Below are 18,412 nucleotides of genomic sequence, written 5' to 3' on the forward strand. Positions count from 1 at the left end.
TATTCCATCAAGTTCATCGGTAGAACGAATTTTCTCAACAATGAAAGACAACGTGAAGCTAAAAAAAAAAAAAAAAGCTGTATAACGATACCGAGAAGCCGATGTTACTCAAATTAAAATAATAATAAAACTGAACAAATAATAAGAGACGTAGTGTTTGTTTGTTTTCTGAATTTCGCGCAAAGCTACACAAGGGCTATCTGTGCTAACCGTATCTAATTTAGCAGTGTAAGACCAGAGGGAAGGCAGCTAGTCATCATGCACCACAGCCAACTCTAGGGCTACTCTTTTACCAACGAATAGTAGGATTGACCCTCACATTATAACGCTCCCACGGCTAAAAGGGGCAAGAATGTTCGGTGTGACAGGGATTCGAACTCACGATCTTCAGATTACGAGTCGCGTGCCTTAACCACCTGGCCATGCTGGGCCGAAAGGTAGGGTTCTGATATTAGAGATTTATTATTTCATATTAGCTCATTTATTATTATTGCTATTATCATATTTATTTATTGTTTGAGGTTGTGTTCTTTAAGTATAAGTGCTATCATTCAATGTTTCGAAGGTTGTATGGTTTTTATCTGCTTTTTTCTCATCATTCACAAATGTTTTTTTGTTTTTCACTTCGCACAAAACTACACGAGGGCTATCTGCACCAACTATCTCTAATTTAGCACTTTAAGATTAGAGTTTGGTTTCTTTTTTTAAGTTTACACAAAGCTACACGAAGGCTATCTGCACTAACTGTCCCTAATTTAGCAGTGTAAGACTAGAGGGAAGGCAGCTGGTCATCACCACCCACCGCCAACTCTTTTACCAACAAATGGTGAGATTGATAGTCACATTATAATACGCCCACTGCTGGAAGGGCGAGCATGTTTGGTGTGACGCAGATTCGAACTAGCGACCCTCAGATGAAGAGGTAGAACACACAACAATTTGTATTAATAATCGCAATAAGCTACTTTGTTATTAAAACCTTCATAGAAATTAGAAATTAAGATTTTTTGTTTTTGTTTTCAATTAAGCACAAAGCTACACAATGTGCTGTCTGTAGTCTGTTCACCACTGGTATCAAAAACTAGTTTTTTAGCGTTGTAAGTCCACAGACATACCGCTGTGCCACTTGGGGAAGAAACTAAGATACGATGTGTTATGTAAGTATTCAGAATAAAAGGAATGTATCTTATCTTTAACAATCTTCAAAAGTTGATTACAGATTTTGATTTTCCTTCCTTTTAGTTTCATAGTAAACACAGTGAAGTTGTTTGTTTAATTTTAGACAAAGTTACACAAGGACTATCTGTGATTGGTGTTCCCAGGAAGCAGAGTGTAGTATTTTTGATAACAGGTGCAAACTCGGGATTTAAATTCTATAGTACGTAAAACAAACCACTAATCAAACCTTAACCCATAAATGTAGAATGGAAAGATTATAACCTAAAAGAAAAAAAAAAGGGGGGGGGGGTATTTCCCAATTTATAATATAACATTAAGTTGTTTTGGGACAACATGGGACCTACTGGTCCATCTCAGCTGTTCCACACTCTGAATTAAATTTGAAAAGAATGAGCTTAAAACCAGCCCTTCTCATTCATAAATTTATTAAGCTTTTTCTCATCTTTATTTAAATTTACTGCCTCCACAATGCCTGAAGGCAACCTATTCCAAAGGATAATCACCCTGTTAGAAAAATAAATCTGTCTTAGATGAAGATGACTCCTACCCTGCCAAAATTTATACTTGTGTCCTGCAATTACTACTATTCACACTGTTAAATATGAAAAAAATGAAGATACATTAATACTATCATTTCCCTTTACAATCTTAAACACCTCAATCAGATCTTCCCTAATTCTTCTTTTTTCAAGAGAAAACAATTTGAAATATTTTAACCTCTTCTCATATGACAACTCCTCCATCTCAGGTGCAATTCTAGTAACTTTTATTTGAACTCTTACAACAATTCAATGTCTTTCCTAAGGTAAGGAGCTCAAGACTGAACACACTATTCCAAATATGGCCTAACAAGTGACCTGTACAATGAAATTATAGCCTCTTTAGACTTGTATTCAATATTTCTGTAGATACAACCTAAAATACTGTTTGTTCTACCACTAACAATAGCACATTGTTTAGATGGTTTAAGAGACAAATCAACCATTACACCAGGATTCCTTACTTTCATCACAGTATTAAGGTTATTCCCATTCAAATTATGATAACCCACATGCATAACCATGCATTTATTATAATTACAACCAATTTACCATTTACTTGCACAACTAAATAAATGATCTAAAGCAGCAGCATCTTCCTCACATTTAGCAACATCCAATACCTTAATATTATTATTAAGTTTAAGTAATTTATTGACCATCTCTTCATCTATGTTATTGATGTAGATCAGAAAAAGGAAAGGTCCTAAGACTGAGTCCTGAGATACCCCACTTGTGACATTTAAACAGTTTGACTGAACTCCATTTATAACAACCTTCTCCTTTCTTTCATCCACTCACTCTATCCAAGTTGCTAACTTATCTCCCACATGTCTAATGACAATTTATTTTACAAGCCTTTTATATGGCACCTTGTCAAATGCTTTCTGAAAATCCAGATGCATCCAAATCTACACCATTACCCTCAATTATGTAGGCAGTAACCTTTCCAAAGAATATCGGAAAATTTGTAAGGCAATATTTTCCCTTAGTGACATCATGTTGACCATTGAATAAAATTCTAAACTTTGTTAAATGACTTTGCAAAGCATCTTTTAACAGACTTTCCAAAATTTTTCCCACAACTGATGTAAGACTAATGGGTCTATAATTACTGGGACAATTTTTATCACCTCCCTTGAAAACAAGAGTTACATTAGTTAACTTCTAATCCTATGGCATCTGCACACTTTTCATGGAATGATAAGAAATAGTAGTAAGTGGCTCACATATCTAATCTTCAACCTCCTTTGAAACCTTTGGGAAATGCTATCTGGCTGAGGAGCCTTATTGTTTTTTTAAACTTCTCAATTTTTTTTTCTTAACCATCTCAGAATTAATGCAGTCATATTGTTTTATCTCATTTCCATTTATCAACAGTCCAAGGGGTGAATACTGATTAAATTTTCATCAGTAAAAACTGAAGAAAAAAAAGCAAATTTTTACAACCTAGCTATCTCAACAATCATCAGATACTATCCTTCCTTTATCATCCCTCAAGAGTGCTACCCATATTCTAACAATTTGTTTACCCTTGATGTATTTAACAAAATCCTTAGTGATCATTTTTGTATTTTCAGCCAACCCTTTCTCATACATACTCTTTAATGTCCTAATTTCCTGTTTCACCAACTTTCATGATATTCTGTAATCTTCTATGTCTCCTGTTATACCAATCAATTTAAATTTCTTAAATTTTTTAGGCTTTTTTTATTTTTCTCTTTTATACCCTTTGTGAGCCAACCTGTTTTTTACTTACAGCTACCATTTCCTTTCTGTAGGGAATATGTTTACCTTGAATATTTAAAAATTTATCTTTATACATTTTCCACATCTGATCAGTCTTCACATAACTCAGCTACCCAATTCACAACAGATACATTTTATTGAATCTCTTCACAATGTATTTTTGAAACTTGTACCCAAAATATCATTATTCCTTATCTCCTTACACATCAAAATATTGAACCTAATGGAGCAATGATCATTTGCACTTCAATATTCCCCAATTTCTACCCTTTCAATTATTTCTGTATTTGAAGTTAACAATAAATCTAAAGTAGCATTGTTTCTAGTAGGTTTCTTGACTAATTTGTGAAAAAAGCCATCTTAAACAGTTTCCAAAAATCTTTCTCTGTCTTGATTTGACTCTAGCATTTCCTAACCTGTATGCCAGAAATTAAAATCCCCCATAATTATGATTTCATTAACAGCTAAAATCTCAATCTCATTTACATATAAAGTCACTCCTAACCCCTTTCTTTAATACCCTATCACTGTTAAGTAGTATGTAATCCTGTATTTGAAAGAAACTTCTGATATCAAAATTATTTATGTTTAACCTTGTTTCAGTTATTCTCATTACATCAAAACCTTCCATCCCTACTAATTCTCTAAAAGTTATCTGTTTTATTTCTTATACTCTAGCATTAAAATAGTAACAACTAAGCCTATCTTTATAACTACTTCTATACTCATTGCCTATGCTAATTTTTTTCTCTGCCTCTTATTATTTTTGCATTTAATTTTCCTGGCCCTCACCACTGTCTAATCCAAGTTAAAAACTTCCCTTATATAAAGCTGAGTTAATAGCCTTAGAAAACAAGCTAGTTCTACCCTATTTAAATATAAACCATCCATTCCAAAAAGCTTTCTTCCATTGAACCAATCCCACTTGTCCATCCTTTGCTCATCCTTTCATACTAATCTAAGCCTAGCATTTAGCTCTAGTGACCTAATTACAACTTAATCACCTTTATTCTGAGCAGTACCCCTGACAAAATTACATTATGGTTTTTATCTTTAAATGCCTTTTTAAACCCTCTGTACTTATTACTTAGTTTCTGTGACCTACCTTTCCCTGCATGACTAACCCCTGCATGCACCACAAAATCTACATCTGTGCTAGCCTTCTTTATTATATCCTCCACTATGCCATTGGTGAGCATAATCTGATTTTTTTCTCCATATTTACCCCACATATTATTCTATCCACATGCCTTGTGAAGGAACAACCTATAACCATTATTTCCTTATCATCCACATCCTTCACTGAGCCTCTTGTTTTTCTTCCCTCCAATAGTTCCTCATCTGCAGAAGGCAAGGGCTGAAATTTATTTCTCAATTAAATTCACACTTTTTACTTTAACAGTCACTTTTCTAACTTCCTGAATGTCATTGTTAGCTGATGTATCCCTTACATGTAAATGCTCAAGCTTCTCCTGAAATCCTGTTGCCATTCCCAACATTCTACACTTCTCTTTATCTATTGCAGTAATGAAAACACAAAAGTTTATGAAAGACAATTACAGTAATTTAAGAAATAGTGACAAATTTATGATGTTAAATGAGGACACAATTATATTGAAAAAAAATTTACTTATACAAAAGGAAGATACAATTTTGAATGAAAGTAAATATAAACAGATTAAACCTGTTAGAAATTATATGCAGGAATTTTATACTATTGCCAAAAATACACAGAGATTGTTCAATGAAATTTATAATTTATAAGTCTTTAACTTAGGTACTTATAAGATGTCTAGTTATTAAACACAGTTTATTGATCATTCACAAAAAGTTTCAACACTGAGATACATGTGGTGGCAGAGCCCTGTGTGCTTAATTATAAATATAACAACAACAGCTTCCATAAAAAAATGAATATATTTAATAAAATAAATACTGAGTTCCCAAAAATCTCAAAACATTTAAATTTATATCAAGATATCATTGCTGTTAGTCAGCTTTGACAATGAATCATTATATACTATCTTGACTTTACAACAAACAATAAATTTGTGTAGTGAATGAATTTTTACTTATTCTGATATTGTGAATGGCTCAGAAAAACTACCTTTTTACCACAGGAATGGCACATTTTAGTTTCATTTATAAAAATCTATGACCAGTTTTATGTATTCATATGGTTCAAATTTTGCACCAACAACTTCCATCTTTATTTTTTCGTAAAAACCATTAGTTTTTGATGAATATGCTGAAACATAACCAATTTACCACAATGGGTATGTTTAAAACACTTTTGTCATTTTTAAATGAAATAATGTCACATTCTATGTTCCAGGAGTATTTTAATAGAATATTGGTAAATTCACAAAGCAAAAAATTCAATTAAGGTTACATTTTTTTTTGTATGTATCTATAGGAAACTTTTTAAACTTCATTAAACAAAGTAAAAATGAAATTAGGAGAAGGGAAGTATGGATGAAATCACCACGTGCATGATGGAGGGACAGTACTAAGTTATTTGGGGAATCAATCTCTTATTCTTCAGATTCCTGGCCCATCTCATATAGTAGTGGTTGTATGCTGTTTGGATGTGTGAATTTCATTGTTTGTTTATAGACATTTAGAGCAGCACTATTCTTACTATATTGAGTTTTAATACTTGCCCTGATACTCAGGTTTTGAAACTGGCACTAAATGTAATGTTTCTTACTAAGTTGGTTGGTTTGTCATTTTTGATCACACCATTTGGTTCAAGGTGTTTCTTCTACAAGAGGTGTTTGGTGAATTTCACATGTTGTGAAATACATTTAATGCACTTAGATTTAATCTTATGATCATTGTGATGACCACTGGATTTGTTCAGAACTCTATGTACCTAACCTCATATGTAAGTAGTCCAGATAAGACACTTAAGTGTTTCAATTTCTTTAAATACATAGCACTGCCTTTATTTCTTTATAAATTTTGTGCATTTAAATACAAAATACCACAACCACAAAAATGTTTTGTGCATGGAGCATGAGTTTTCCTTTTAGTTTGTTATAACAATGGTAGGAAGTTTAACATTGGCATTTATCATAAGCCCACTTATAAAGCAGTTTGATACACAGTCAAAGTTTTTATACTGAATTTAGTTATGAATAATCATTTAAAATGAGACAGAATTATTTGCACTTGTTAATTGTTTCATAAAGAGGTACAAAAAAGAGGAAAAATTATTAAAATAAATCAATTTCCTACCGTTATTATTAATAAATGTACATAAGATGTACATAAAAAAAAGATTCTTCTGATACAAAATGAATTAGACATCCACAAGTCAAAATGTATCTAAACCATTAGCTAGGATCAAATATTTGTTTTAAATGAAAATGTTATCATTCACTAGTCATGCAAAAATACATATAGAATATGTGGTGCCCATTGTTCAATCCCTCTTAATGTGTATAAAGAAAACACTTGTTATTTAAATTACAAAACTGTAAATCTAGCACTGCACATCATCTTACAAGTTTTCAATATTGACTTTAACTCTACTCAGTATAAGGTTGTTAGTACAGCCTGAAATGAACAATAACTGAGAATAACAAAATGCCTGTTAATGAAAGAGTAAAGAAATAAAAAAATAACCAAAGTAAGAGAAAGTGGTAAAATGCAGTGTTGAGTTTGTTATATTTCTATCTAACTGTGATAAGTTGGGGCTCTGTCTTGAGACCACTGTTATATGTTACATAAATCAACAGTTTTGATAGTTTCTTGCATGACAATGCATCCAAGGCACATGTTCTATAGGTTGATGCACCGTGATAAGTAATTGTCCCTGATATTAGTGTCTGTAATATCTGTTGTTATTCATTGAAATGGGAAGCATAAAAAACAAACATCTGAAGAAAGTTACAATTATGAAATTTTTAATTTAATTGCTTATTTAATATATATTCCTTTAACACCATCAATACAATGGTTGTATATATTTTACTTTTCTCTAGCAAGCTATAAATTACACATATAAGCAATATTCTTTGTTTTGTGCACATTCAAGTACTGTCACATTTTAATTAGAACTATACCCTTGGTTTAAAGTATGGAAATTGAAAAGAAAGAATTTAAATGTGGTTCATTGTAATATCAACAAAGTATTTTACTGAATGTTTAGCTGTGAGATAATAAAAGAAAAATGATAAATTCCATGGTTGGTCATTTTGAGTTAAAGAGATTGAAGCTTAATAATAATTTATAAGGACTACACACAGTTTTGTCCTCATCTTACTTCAATGAACATGCTAGATACAGAGATGAGCTACTAAAATAAAAGCTTGTTTTGCTAATTTAAGCTTTGAGGAAAGGTTAAGGCTTGGACTGTTTTTTTTTTTGAGAGGATAAAATTAAATACAGCTGGCATGATTCAAATGTTTAAAATTGTTAGGAGTTTGGAGACAGTATTTCTGTGGGTGGTAACATTGATGACTTATGGAATTATGAAAAGTTTGGAAATATGAACTTGAATAGTGTGAGTTCAGATACACCCTTTGTTTTAACAAAAGCATTCCTTTTTAGTTAATGGAATGTTTTGCCTGAGGGGTGATGTGTAATGTTACTTACAATTATTTTAAATCTTTGTTAAATGGATGTGGTTAGCTACATTTCCTTTAATGCTTAATGTTTTTTGTAGATGTAGTTATAATAGTCTTTCATTGTTTTTATATTATTTTCACATTTGTAAAAAAAAAACAAAAAAAAAGGAAATTTTAAAGATTTCAAAAATTATGATGTTTTTAATTTATTGCATTATACACTCACCAATAGTGTAGAAACTTCAAACAGATATTTTAAATGAATGCTACAGTCACTATAATTATTAACATAATAAAATTAGGGGGAATCCAGGATTTCCTGAAAACCCCTTCTCCTACACTTGTGGACTCACCAATTTCTAAATGGTGCCAAATGAATCATCTCAGTCCTAAGATTTGCACTAAACAACACCTTAGGGAATCCAGGTCTTTTGCAAAAACATTTCTATTGGGGATTCCATGAAAGTGGATCTCAAATCTGGCATTGAGAAAAATTTTAACAATGAATATTAAATAATACTTCTATTATTGCAAGGGCTTTTTCCATGTTTAATTAATATACAATAATAAAAAAAAACAATTCTCCTTATGATCTGATATAAACGTACTTTTATTTCCAATATAATGACATTACAGTAATACAGACTGATTTTTTTTTGGTTACTGTTTCTATAAGACATTACGTTTAATGACCAGGACTGACTAACTATTTTTATTATAACATACTGTGACCAGGAAGAGATGTAGATGTTGCCAAGAGAAAGAAATTAAACTGTTCTCATGTTTGACAAGCTACTTTAACAGTACAATCCAACCTTATTGTTGCTATTTTTAAAGAACAACTTCCTACTTTTAAAATCCAAAAGGGTGTAGAAGCTTTTATAGTGATGCCAAAGAACAGTGTAGACTCTTGTTTAAAGAGAAACTCCTGAGAGACAAACACTTGGAAAACCTCAGACATCTTCCAGGTATCAAATCACTTGTTTCCAATATTTATCAACAGGTCATATAACAATTCAGAGTTATAATATGTGCTAAAAATGTGAATGCAGCAAAGTCTAGTAGTGGAAAGACTGGCTTAACCTTTCAGTCAAAGCATACATGCTATTTTACTACACTTCTTTTATTTCATAATTTAACATATCAGAATCATATTTTGAAATGATTAGTTATAGAGAAAACAACAATACAGATTTGTTTTAATTATTAGTTCATAATCAGTGATATTCGTACCACTTGTTACACATTTGTTCTGATACCAATCCAAAAAAATGCAGTTTATATAAACAAAGTTTTATGATACAGTTTCCAAGAAACCATGATGATGATTATCAATTGTTATACTGGGAAAATTAGTTCTTTCATAATGAACAAAAACTTCTTATATATATATGTATATACACATAAACATACATTATGTAGTCAATATAATATCCGTTTCTAAAGGTCATCTACTACTGCTAACCAGCTTTTGGTAGTCAGTTAAAATGTAGAGCTAATAAGTTAACTATACATTGCAACCAACAGATACCACAGTAATTAACCTTGTACTGGAAGTAATAAAATATTAGTTAGTAAAACACTTTGAATGCATATCACACATTGTATTGACTTCATATAATCTGTTGAAACATGATCATTAATTAACAAATCTTCAGTTAGCTTATCTAAAGTATCAGTGAAAAACAATCTTCCCTTCACATAAACATTCATAAAAGGAACTGAAAAATGAAGTTATGTAAATTACTAATTTTTTTAACCTTCAGAGAATCAGACATAATGACATGTTCATGGTCGAACAAAAGTGAGAAATGAGAAAGAGATCATAAAAAGAAAAGTAAAGGAAAACAAATAGAATGTTTCTCTCTTAAAATGTAAACAATATCTAGGATAAAAAGTTTTACATTTTTTCTAACAAACTGCAAGCTACCTGATTAAAATGGAAGTTAGGGTTGAACTAATTTGTTGATAGCATTTTGCTGTAGTTCTTTGTAGACATGTATAGCCCTTTTAATAAAAACCTATGTTATAAACCAAGAGTTTTGAAGGCAAAAGCCCTTGGAAAGGAGAAAGTTGAATCCTTGTGAAACAGGATTTTATAATTATATTACACACAAAAATATATAATCTGCTGTTTATTTCAGACCTTGAATAATCAAATAAAATTTATAAAAAACACAAATGATATGCCAATTAACATGTCCAACAAGAATGAATTGTAAAGTTTTTTAAAGAACATAAAAATCATAAGATGAACATTTACATAGCCACCTCCATTATTTCTTTGAATTCAAAGTTTTAACTGAAGTGTGAATTCATATTTAATAAAAAATAAGAGTCATAAGCTTAGAAAGGCTTATTTTATTAATTATGCTCACAGTTTCCTAGAGGCTAAAGTAGTGAGTATTTAATAGGTTTTTGAAAATGTTTTTTTTTAATTAAACAATTAATTACAGAATTTGACATAGTCATCAGATGATGAATTTTGACCAACAACTCACAGAATAAACAACAAGATTTCTAAATTCTTTAATTTACAAACCAACCTATCAATGAGACTAGTTAGCTGAAAATATAACAGATCAAACAATCAGGTCAGCTCACAAGCAGTTATTATATTAGACACCATGAATATGAAAAGTTAAAAAAACAAAACGAAGTAATAATCAACTTTTGTGTTTTCAGAATTTTATCAAAAAAATTTTCAGCTTGTGAGTAGCAACTGGTATAAACTTAACACAGAAATTTGACTATCACAGCCCTAAAATCCACTTACATCAATCAAAAAAAAAATTTAACAAAGAGCAAAATGATACATGGAGATTGTGCTGTACTTAGTGAAGAACTGGAAGAAATTGTTGACAGTCAACATCAGCCAGAGATCATCATGATCATGCTGGAATGTTGGCTTCAAAGTACTCACTCTCATAACTGTTTGAAACACTGATCTTTACACTTTCACTATAGGCATTACAAGTTATTTCTCTATTTCAATAGAGTAGATTTTTCTTGTTTCCTATATTTGTTTAACTACAGAGTGTAGCCAATTAATATTGTGAATATGTTAATTCAAAATAAATTTTTTTAACTGACATTTCTTAAGAGCTTATGATAGAACAAATAATGTATATTATCATATTAAAAGATATTTTTTTAGGAAAGTTACAGATGGCACTAATGAAGATATACAAACAATTCCAAGAGCATGGTACACTGCACATTTAAGGCTGATGAAAATAGTACGTAATGCACTTTTACTTTGTCCATTTTTCATGATAAAGTTTCATAACACGATGAGCTCAGAACAGATGTTTTACAGTAAAAGAAAACAAAAGTTTGAAGATAGCAAGGGCAAAGTCTGATACTACTATATATATAAAAGTCATTGAAATAAGTCACCACAAACAATTTTAGAACAGTATTGTCAATACAGAATTGTGAATAGTTCACAAAAAATAAATTTTCTCCAGTAACGAAGATTGTATATTGCTTAAATATACAGAATCGTAACTTATGTAAGGTAAGCACATCTAGCACTCATTAAAAATTTCTTTTAACTTTACAAACAATAAAGCTCAAAATTAATTTAAACATGTTGATCTTAAAACTTTAGAAGTTCAGCAGTATAATACAGAGTTAGTACAAAAGAGCCACTAGTGTCTTCATGCTGAAATGACTTATCACATAAACTCTGTCTCATGATAAATCTGACAGTATACATGAATACACCAATCTGTATACTATGGAATATTTGGGTACTTATACTATTGCATAACAGCATGTTCTAATTATGAGGAATTGGTTTATACTCCAATTGTCTTTGCATGAAGAGTTTATATTTTTACAAAACCAACACCATTAACAATAATAGACAAGAAACTCTACAATCGTTGATATGATTGTAATAATAACATTATGTGACATAAAAAAACAACATTATTAAAAATATCCTCTCGATTTTTTTTCAAAATCCATTCTCTCTATCTCCCTGTAAGGTATGACCTTTAAAAAAACAAAAAAAACTTCATAGGTTTCCATAACACATTTGACTTGACCTTTAGACATCCCTAAATACATATATCATCAAAAAGACTTGCAGAACCTGAAACACACATATAGCCTTTGGTTATACAGTTTTCAATGAAAAATTAACAACGGATTTGACTGAACAAAAGCATTTGCCTAGGATACTATTTTCAACAATTTGCATAGCCTAAAATTACTGTTCAGTTTCTGTTTTATGAAATAAAATATATTTGTTCTTACTGACTACAATGGAATACCTTTAAATATAAATAATGAGTAGCATACTTACTAGTGTGGTTGTATTTCATGCACGTGATACTTATTGTTTTACCATCCAAAAACTACATTACAAATAGCACACAAAACTTTTTAGATATGTATCTAAAACACATGCTTACTTCTGTGTTGGTAATCTTCCATTGACTAGATCACTCAAGTTAGTTTGAAATATTATTGTGATTTACTGATGCCATGCAGATAAAACTAGCATTTCACATAACCTAATCTTAACACACATATAATGTAATCTAATGTGCTTTCATCTTAACATAAAATTCCTATACTGCTTGTGACTTTCCATTTTTTGAAACACTCAGTGGTGCCTTTATCACAAGCTAGTAAGTCCACCCAATGTTTATGCAGTTATCTTAAAACGATAGGGGGGGTCTGAAAGGGCAATATAGCCAAATGTCTTGTCTTTATGGAAGAGTTCTCTTTCTATTCTCTCTTTCTTGATAGGCATACAATTTACCTCACCTAGGATTTGATATCGTCTTCAAATATTCCCTACAAAAAATTAAAAGTGAATTTTTAGCTTAAAATAAAAATAATTTACACTTAATATATTGAAATTTTCTTCACAAGTAAACAAAACTGAGACAAAATAGCAATAACATTTCCTTGGTGATTCTACCTAGATTACAAATTTGATACAATGCATTTTTTAAGATTTTTATTTTTATTTTATTTATTTTTTACCAGATACTGACATTAAGTTTGAACTACCACTGACCATGGTTTCTAACTGAGCAAGGCATTGTTTTGTTACACACTACATGGTTTATAATGTACATACCCACCTTTATAATCTTTGCATTTAGCTTGAAAAATTCTTTTTTAAAACCTTGGCATACCAGTGGGATGTCCTGAAACTGTAGAGTGAACAAATACAAATACCTTTATTGAACATTTGTATCATAATAATAAGAAAAACCTCAGTGTTGCTAATAAAGCAGTACTCTCATGGTTACTTTTATAAAATTTTCCAGTTCTTCACCATTCACAGCTGTATTTTAAAGATAAGGCTTTGTTCTGAGAATAAACAATCTTAGCAAAAACTGTTTATTTACTTGAAGGCTATACATTACAGCATTTCAGATTAAGTTTGTGTAATAAAAAGTTTTCATCAAACTGCTGCTTATAGGATATTTGATTGAAGCAAAGTTTGTCATAGTCTGGAAAATGACACCTTATTTCAATAAAAAAAAATCAATATCTCATTAATTAACTGTATATATGGGGTACTTTGTTCTGTATAATGTGATGGTCAATCCCACTATTTGTTTGTAAAAGAGTAGCCCAAGAGTTGGTTGTGGGTGGTGATAACTAGCTGCCTTCCCTCTAGTCTTACACTGCTAAATTAGGGATGGCTAGTGCAGATACCCCTCGAGTAGCTTTGTGCAAAATTCAAAACAAACAAACTCTGTTCTGAGAATCCAAGAATGCTTTGACACATATTGAATGTATTTCTCCAATTTTGACTTCAGATATGATCATTTGAAATGGTTTCTACTTAATGGGAGAAATAGAATTCCAGGTCAAAATACCCTTTGTCTAGGTCTCAGGACAAAACATTTTTCAGTCGTTAATGGTATTTGAGGTAAATTTTACTGTGCATTTATGTAAACATGATAGTCACTGATGGCTTATAATATTTATTTTTAATAGCAAGTATCTTTACCTAATATTTAATTAATTTACAGGAATAATAATGATTCAATAACAATATCATTTATGATAAAAGAAATAACTGCAAATCCCATGTATATGTTAATAGTGTAATCCCCAATACCTTGACTAAAGGTGTGATATGCAGGAAAATGTTTTCTACCTGCTTTCATGATACAAAGATTTACATTTTTTTGGGGTATTTCATCTCTGTATTGTGATAATGGAAATGTGTGATGTAACAATGGTGATATGTGGTCCAGAGAAATGTTAAGGTTATCTCATTCTCGTTACTTTGTTTCGTTGTTCTCTATAGTCGGTGATGTCACTTCTGCCTGAGAGACTGTTGCAGTAATATATAACATCCAGGTTAAAAAGATTGGCATTATAATATCCTTTGTTAACCAGTTTTGCTATGAGGGAACATGCTGTTGAATGGACAAAGAAAGTAATTTTACCTGTTGAATTAAAGCATGCCTTATTTTGCTAGTTTCTTCTAGATTGTTGAATGAAAAAAGTTTTTCAAAAACAATATGGTTTAGTTCTACATTGCTTAGTAGAAAGGACTATCACTTTGTCTGTGTAAGTATGCACACTGTGTTTTCAATTTACTTGTTATTATGAAGATTTAATTTACTTATTCACATTTGTGCAGACTCATTATTTTATACTTAAAGAAAACTCAGTCATGTTATTTGTTTCAGAACACTTCCCATATTTCTTGATTTAATCTACTGTTATTTGTGTTTTAGCCTATATGACACTTGTCAGAAAACTGTTTTTTTACTCGAATACACAGGATAAAAAAGAGAAATTCTGGTGTTGTGCCATCAAGATATATTGCTGAATTTCTGAAATGAAAACTTGTATATTAGTTCCTGCTTGTACTTTCAAATTTAAAGACTTTTAAGGAATTCCTCTTACAAAAAGAAGGGTTTTTCTAGTCACAGAAATACCTCAGACCAAGAGGAAGAAGTTACAAGTAAAGAGAAAAGGTATGGAAGAGATGTTGATTTTAGTAGAAGCCCCCCTTCTGGACATATGTTTTTGTTGATTGTGGAAAGGTCTGTGGAACTGCTGATTCAGATGAATTTGCTTATGTCTGATGCATCCAGGAAAATCAACCAATGGAAAAAGTTTATTGAAATGGTTTGTGCCTGCAGAGGTTGAGATCACATGGGGAGATCTCTACCAAACTCTCAGGTTGTCATCACTAGTCAAATCACAGCAGCCTTTTCTCTGAATAGATAAAAAATAAATAGTGCAAAGAGGTTTTACATGCCTTTGGTGAATAATTTCTGTTAGTAAGAGTTGTTTTCTCAGGAGATGAGGTAATAGGCACTCATGAATAAGGACAACGATCCATATAGCAAGGTACCTTTAACTATGACAAGGTTCCCAGTCACATTAACAGCATTTTATGGCACTTGGAGTTGTGCAAGACTTTAGTATGGGACATTGCATGCAGCTCATTACCCTGGATCAGGGACAGGCCACCTGTTGGAGGCATCAAAATTCCTTTGAATGTGTTCCATCTAAAACTAAGGATATTGACAGCATCTCATCCTTGCATCAATCAAGATTATGAAAGTAAGACATTTTGGCTTATCACACAGAGCCTTGTGAATGAGTTCAAGCTTATCACACCCCTAGTGCCTAAGGATACAGAAAGAGGGAGGATTTGGATCAGTTCCTGAAACAGGATACTGCCTGATATGAATGGACTGGGAACAATGCTGTTCACTGCTGTTCCTGAGTTCAGGCAATTTGACTCTGAGTGCTCTTAAACTCCTGAATAAGGAAGAGTAAGATGACTGTGAGTCCATTTTGTACATGCTGTATTCCTAATTTCACACAGTGGAGAATCAGCTACCCAATAGGCCAAGTTTGAGGCTCAAAGTAGGACTAGCACAGAGAGACTGACCTTCTACTCAGATAAAATATATGATGATTGGACAGGAAGAATAACCCAGCAGTGGCTTATGCAGATCAAAAGGAAATGCTGATCAATGAAGTTACTGAAGAGCTTCCATTGAGCTTATGTGACAGCATCTGGAAATGAAAGGCATCATTACTTTAAAAGAAATTGTATCCATTTTAACATGCTTTGAAGTGATCATTTCAAACTATTAATAAAAGAGGAGGAAGAGTGTAGCAACAGCTGTAGTAGCATTTCTACTTACAAGTTTGGCAATTCAGGTGTTTCCACCAGGGCAGACTATATTATTTGAAATGTTAACAACCAGCTATCTCTACATGACCGAAATGCAAAGCAACAACACTGATCTTTAGTGTTTGGGCAGATCTATGGATGTCATCCAACATAGTAGATTATACCATAAGTACCCATGAAATACATACCACAACCATGGAAGATGATTCTGCATGGAAAAACAAAGCATCTGCTTTGCACATGGACTTGTGGTACATTGGCAAAAGAACTATCCAAAATTTGCACAACAGCAAAAACAAACAGCACAACTATCAATTCCAGCCAAGAGACAAGCAGATTCTTGTCAACCCACATTGTCAGCATATTAACAGTTATGTTTTTGGAAGAAAACAAAGTTTCACAATGAAAGGAATAACAATATTTAAGGTAAACTATTGTGTTTATCTATAACACAAGGGGACACAAATAAGTCTTTTGGAATTCAGTAGATTCATTTTCAGTATCTAAAGCTAAATAAAACTTAAGTTCACTTGCAAGGTTGAAAATAATAATAGCATACCTTTTCTGGACATTCTTCCTAACCATAACACTAGCAGATTTGGTACATCAATATACAGAAAAAAAAGATATTCCCTGGACTTCTATCATAATTTGACAGCTTTATCCAATTCACATACAATTCTTATTAAACAGAGCTTATAACTTTAATTTACACTCTCAAATTTCACTCATACTAGATACTTTACAACATAACAACTACCCACAACATCTACTACGAAAATATTTCTTATGCTTTTCTAACTACAAAAATCACTAACCTACCCAGACTATCAACTGCATCCAAATGTACTATACACTCTGGTCTTCCATACACAGGTAAACAAAGCTTAACTTTAAAAAGTCAAATTAAACATGTTATTCATCATTATTACTCAAGTTGATTTCAGATTAGTTTTTAAACCTATATCCCACATACTAGATTTTTTCCATATTAAAGACCTTCTCCCAATTTCTCCTTGTCTTGGATTATATATATTTACATGTTTGTAGACTTTAAGATCTCCTACATTGGCAAAACCAAACATTATCTACTAGCTTGAGCCAATGAACATATGGGAATTTCCATGAAAACACAAAAATGTTGAGTAACCCTTACATTTTCTCTATACACCAACATAGTGAAGAAACGGGACATGAATTTAACCTTTCAAATCCCAGTATCCTTTGCAAAGCCAACACTGATCTGGAATCAGTGATTAAAGAAACCATCAACATCAAAGAACTTTCACCAACACTGAACAACATGTAGTCTTCATTTAAATTGCACATTTTCTAATACACACACACATATATATATATATTAGTATTCTGTTTGTTGATCATTTAATTTTTATGTTGTTGTAGTTTTAATTAAATTATTCTTATTATAGCTATGTATTTCAGTCACTTACTTTGGAATGATGTAATTTTTTTTTTACTTTGCTTTAGATACTAAATATAGAATCATTGAATTCCAAAATGTTTATCTGTGTCCCCTTGTGTTATAAATAAACATTGTTGTTTATTTTAAATAATGTTATCCATTTTATTGTGAAACAATGGCAGCAGTTTTCTGAGCAGCAAATTTGACAAAGTATTAATAGTAGCCATTGAATAAATAAGTCCAGATGACAAGTGACAAATAGTAAATGCTGTGGTAAATGCTCCTGAAAACTAATGGAACCCAAGTTTAGCTTATCCACCAGCTCACAGAACAGTAGCCAGCTTGCAACCAAAGATTATGGTGGCCAGAATTCAGAGGAGATTTTTATGGGCCAATAAGTATGAAAGGACAAACAATTGAGGTTCTAGGCACCTAGTACACCTTGCAACATTTCAAGCCCTCCAACTGACACCACTACTATGAGCTGTGAATATTAAATTTATTCTAGTCAATGGCAATTGAGTAGATGTTAGAGGAAAGACAGATCTATGGCTTAATCTAAGAGATGTCACCCACAGAACAAATGTGATAATTTCTAATGCTGGAAGTGGAATAAGTCTCCTTGAGATGGACATGTTGTGAAATTTATCAGATAATTTTGTCTATGCATGAAGTGATATTTCAATAGAAAGTCATCCAATGCCAACCAAACTAAGCTCAAAAGTAGTGGATTGCATGAGTGTGTGTAGTGATAAGAATAACAGTACTTCCTAGTTCAAAATGGACAAGGTCCATTTGTGCT

At 31.6% G+C, this 18,412-nt stretch overlaps 1 protein-coding gene across 19 annotated transcripts in view; it reads right to left on the reverse strand.

The window, feature by feature from the left end:
• Positions 1-8,231: 8,231 nt before the first annotated feature.
• The window catches only part of LOC143226053 (muscleblind-like protein 1), a 117,624-nt gene continuing 107,443 nt past the window's right edge, over positions 8,232-18,412 (reverse strand). For 14 of the 19 annotated variants that reach the window (XM_076456491.1, XM_076456471.1, XM_076456475.1 and 11 more), the window contains one exon: positions 8,232-8,519. In XM_076456491.1, coding sequence (XP_076312606.1) covers positions 8,455-8,519 — 65 coding nt within the window. In that variant the 3' untranslated portion in view covers positions 8,232-8,454. Of the gene's footprint in view, positions 8,520-8,633; positions 12,854-13,146; positions 13,219-18,412 lie in introns of those variants that run through there. The other 5 variants (XM_076456489.1, XM_076456485.1, XM_076456490.1 and 2 more) reach the window with 2 other exon arrangements.

The sequence above is a fragment of the Tachypleus tridentatus genome, chromosome 9, assembly GCF_004210375.1.
Source record: "Tachypleus tridentatus isolate NWPU-2018 chromosome 9, ASM421037v1, whole genome shotgun sequence".
Taxonomy (NCBI): domain Eukaryota; kingdom Metazoa; phylum Arthropoda; class Merostomata; order Xiphosura; family Limulidae; genus Tachypleus; species Tachypleus tridentatus.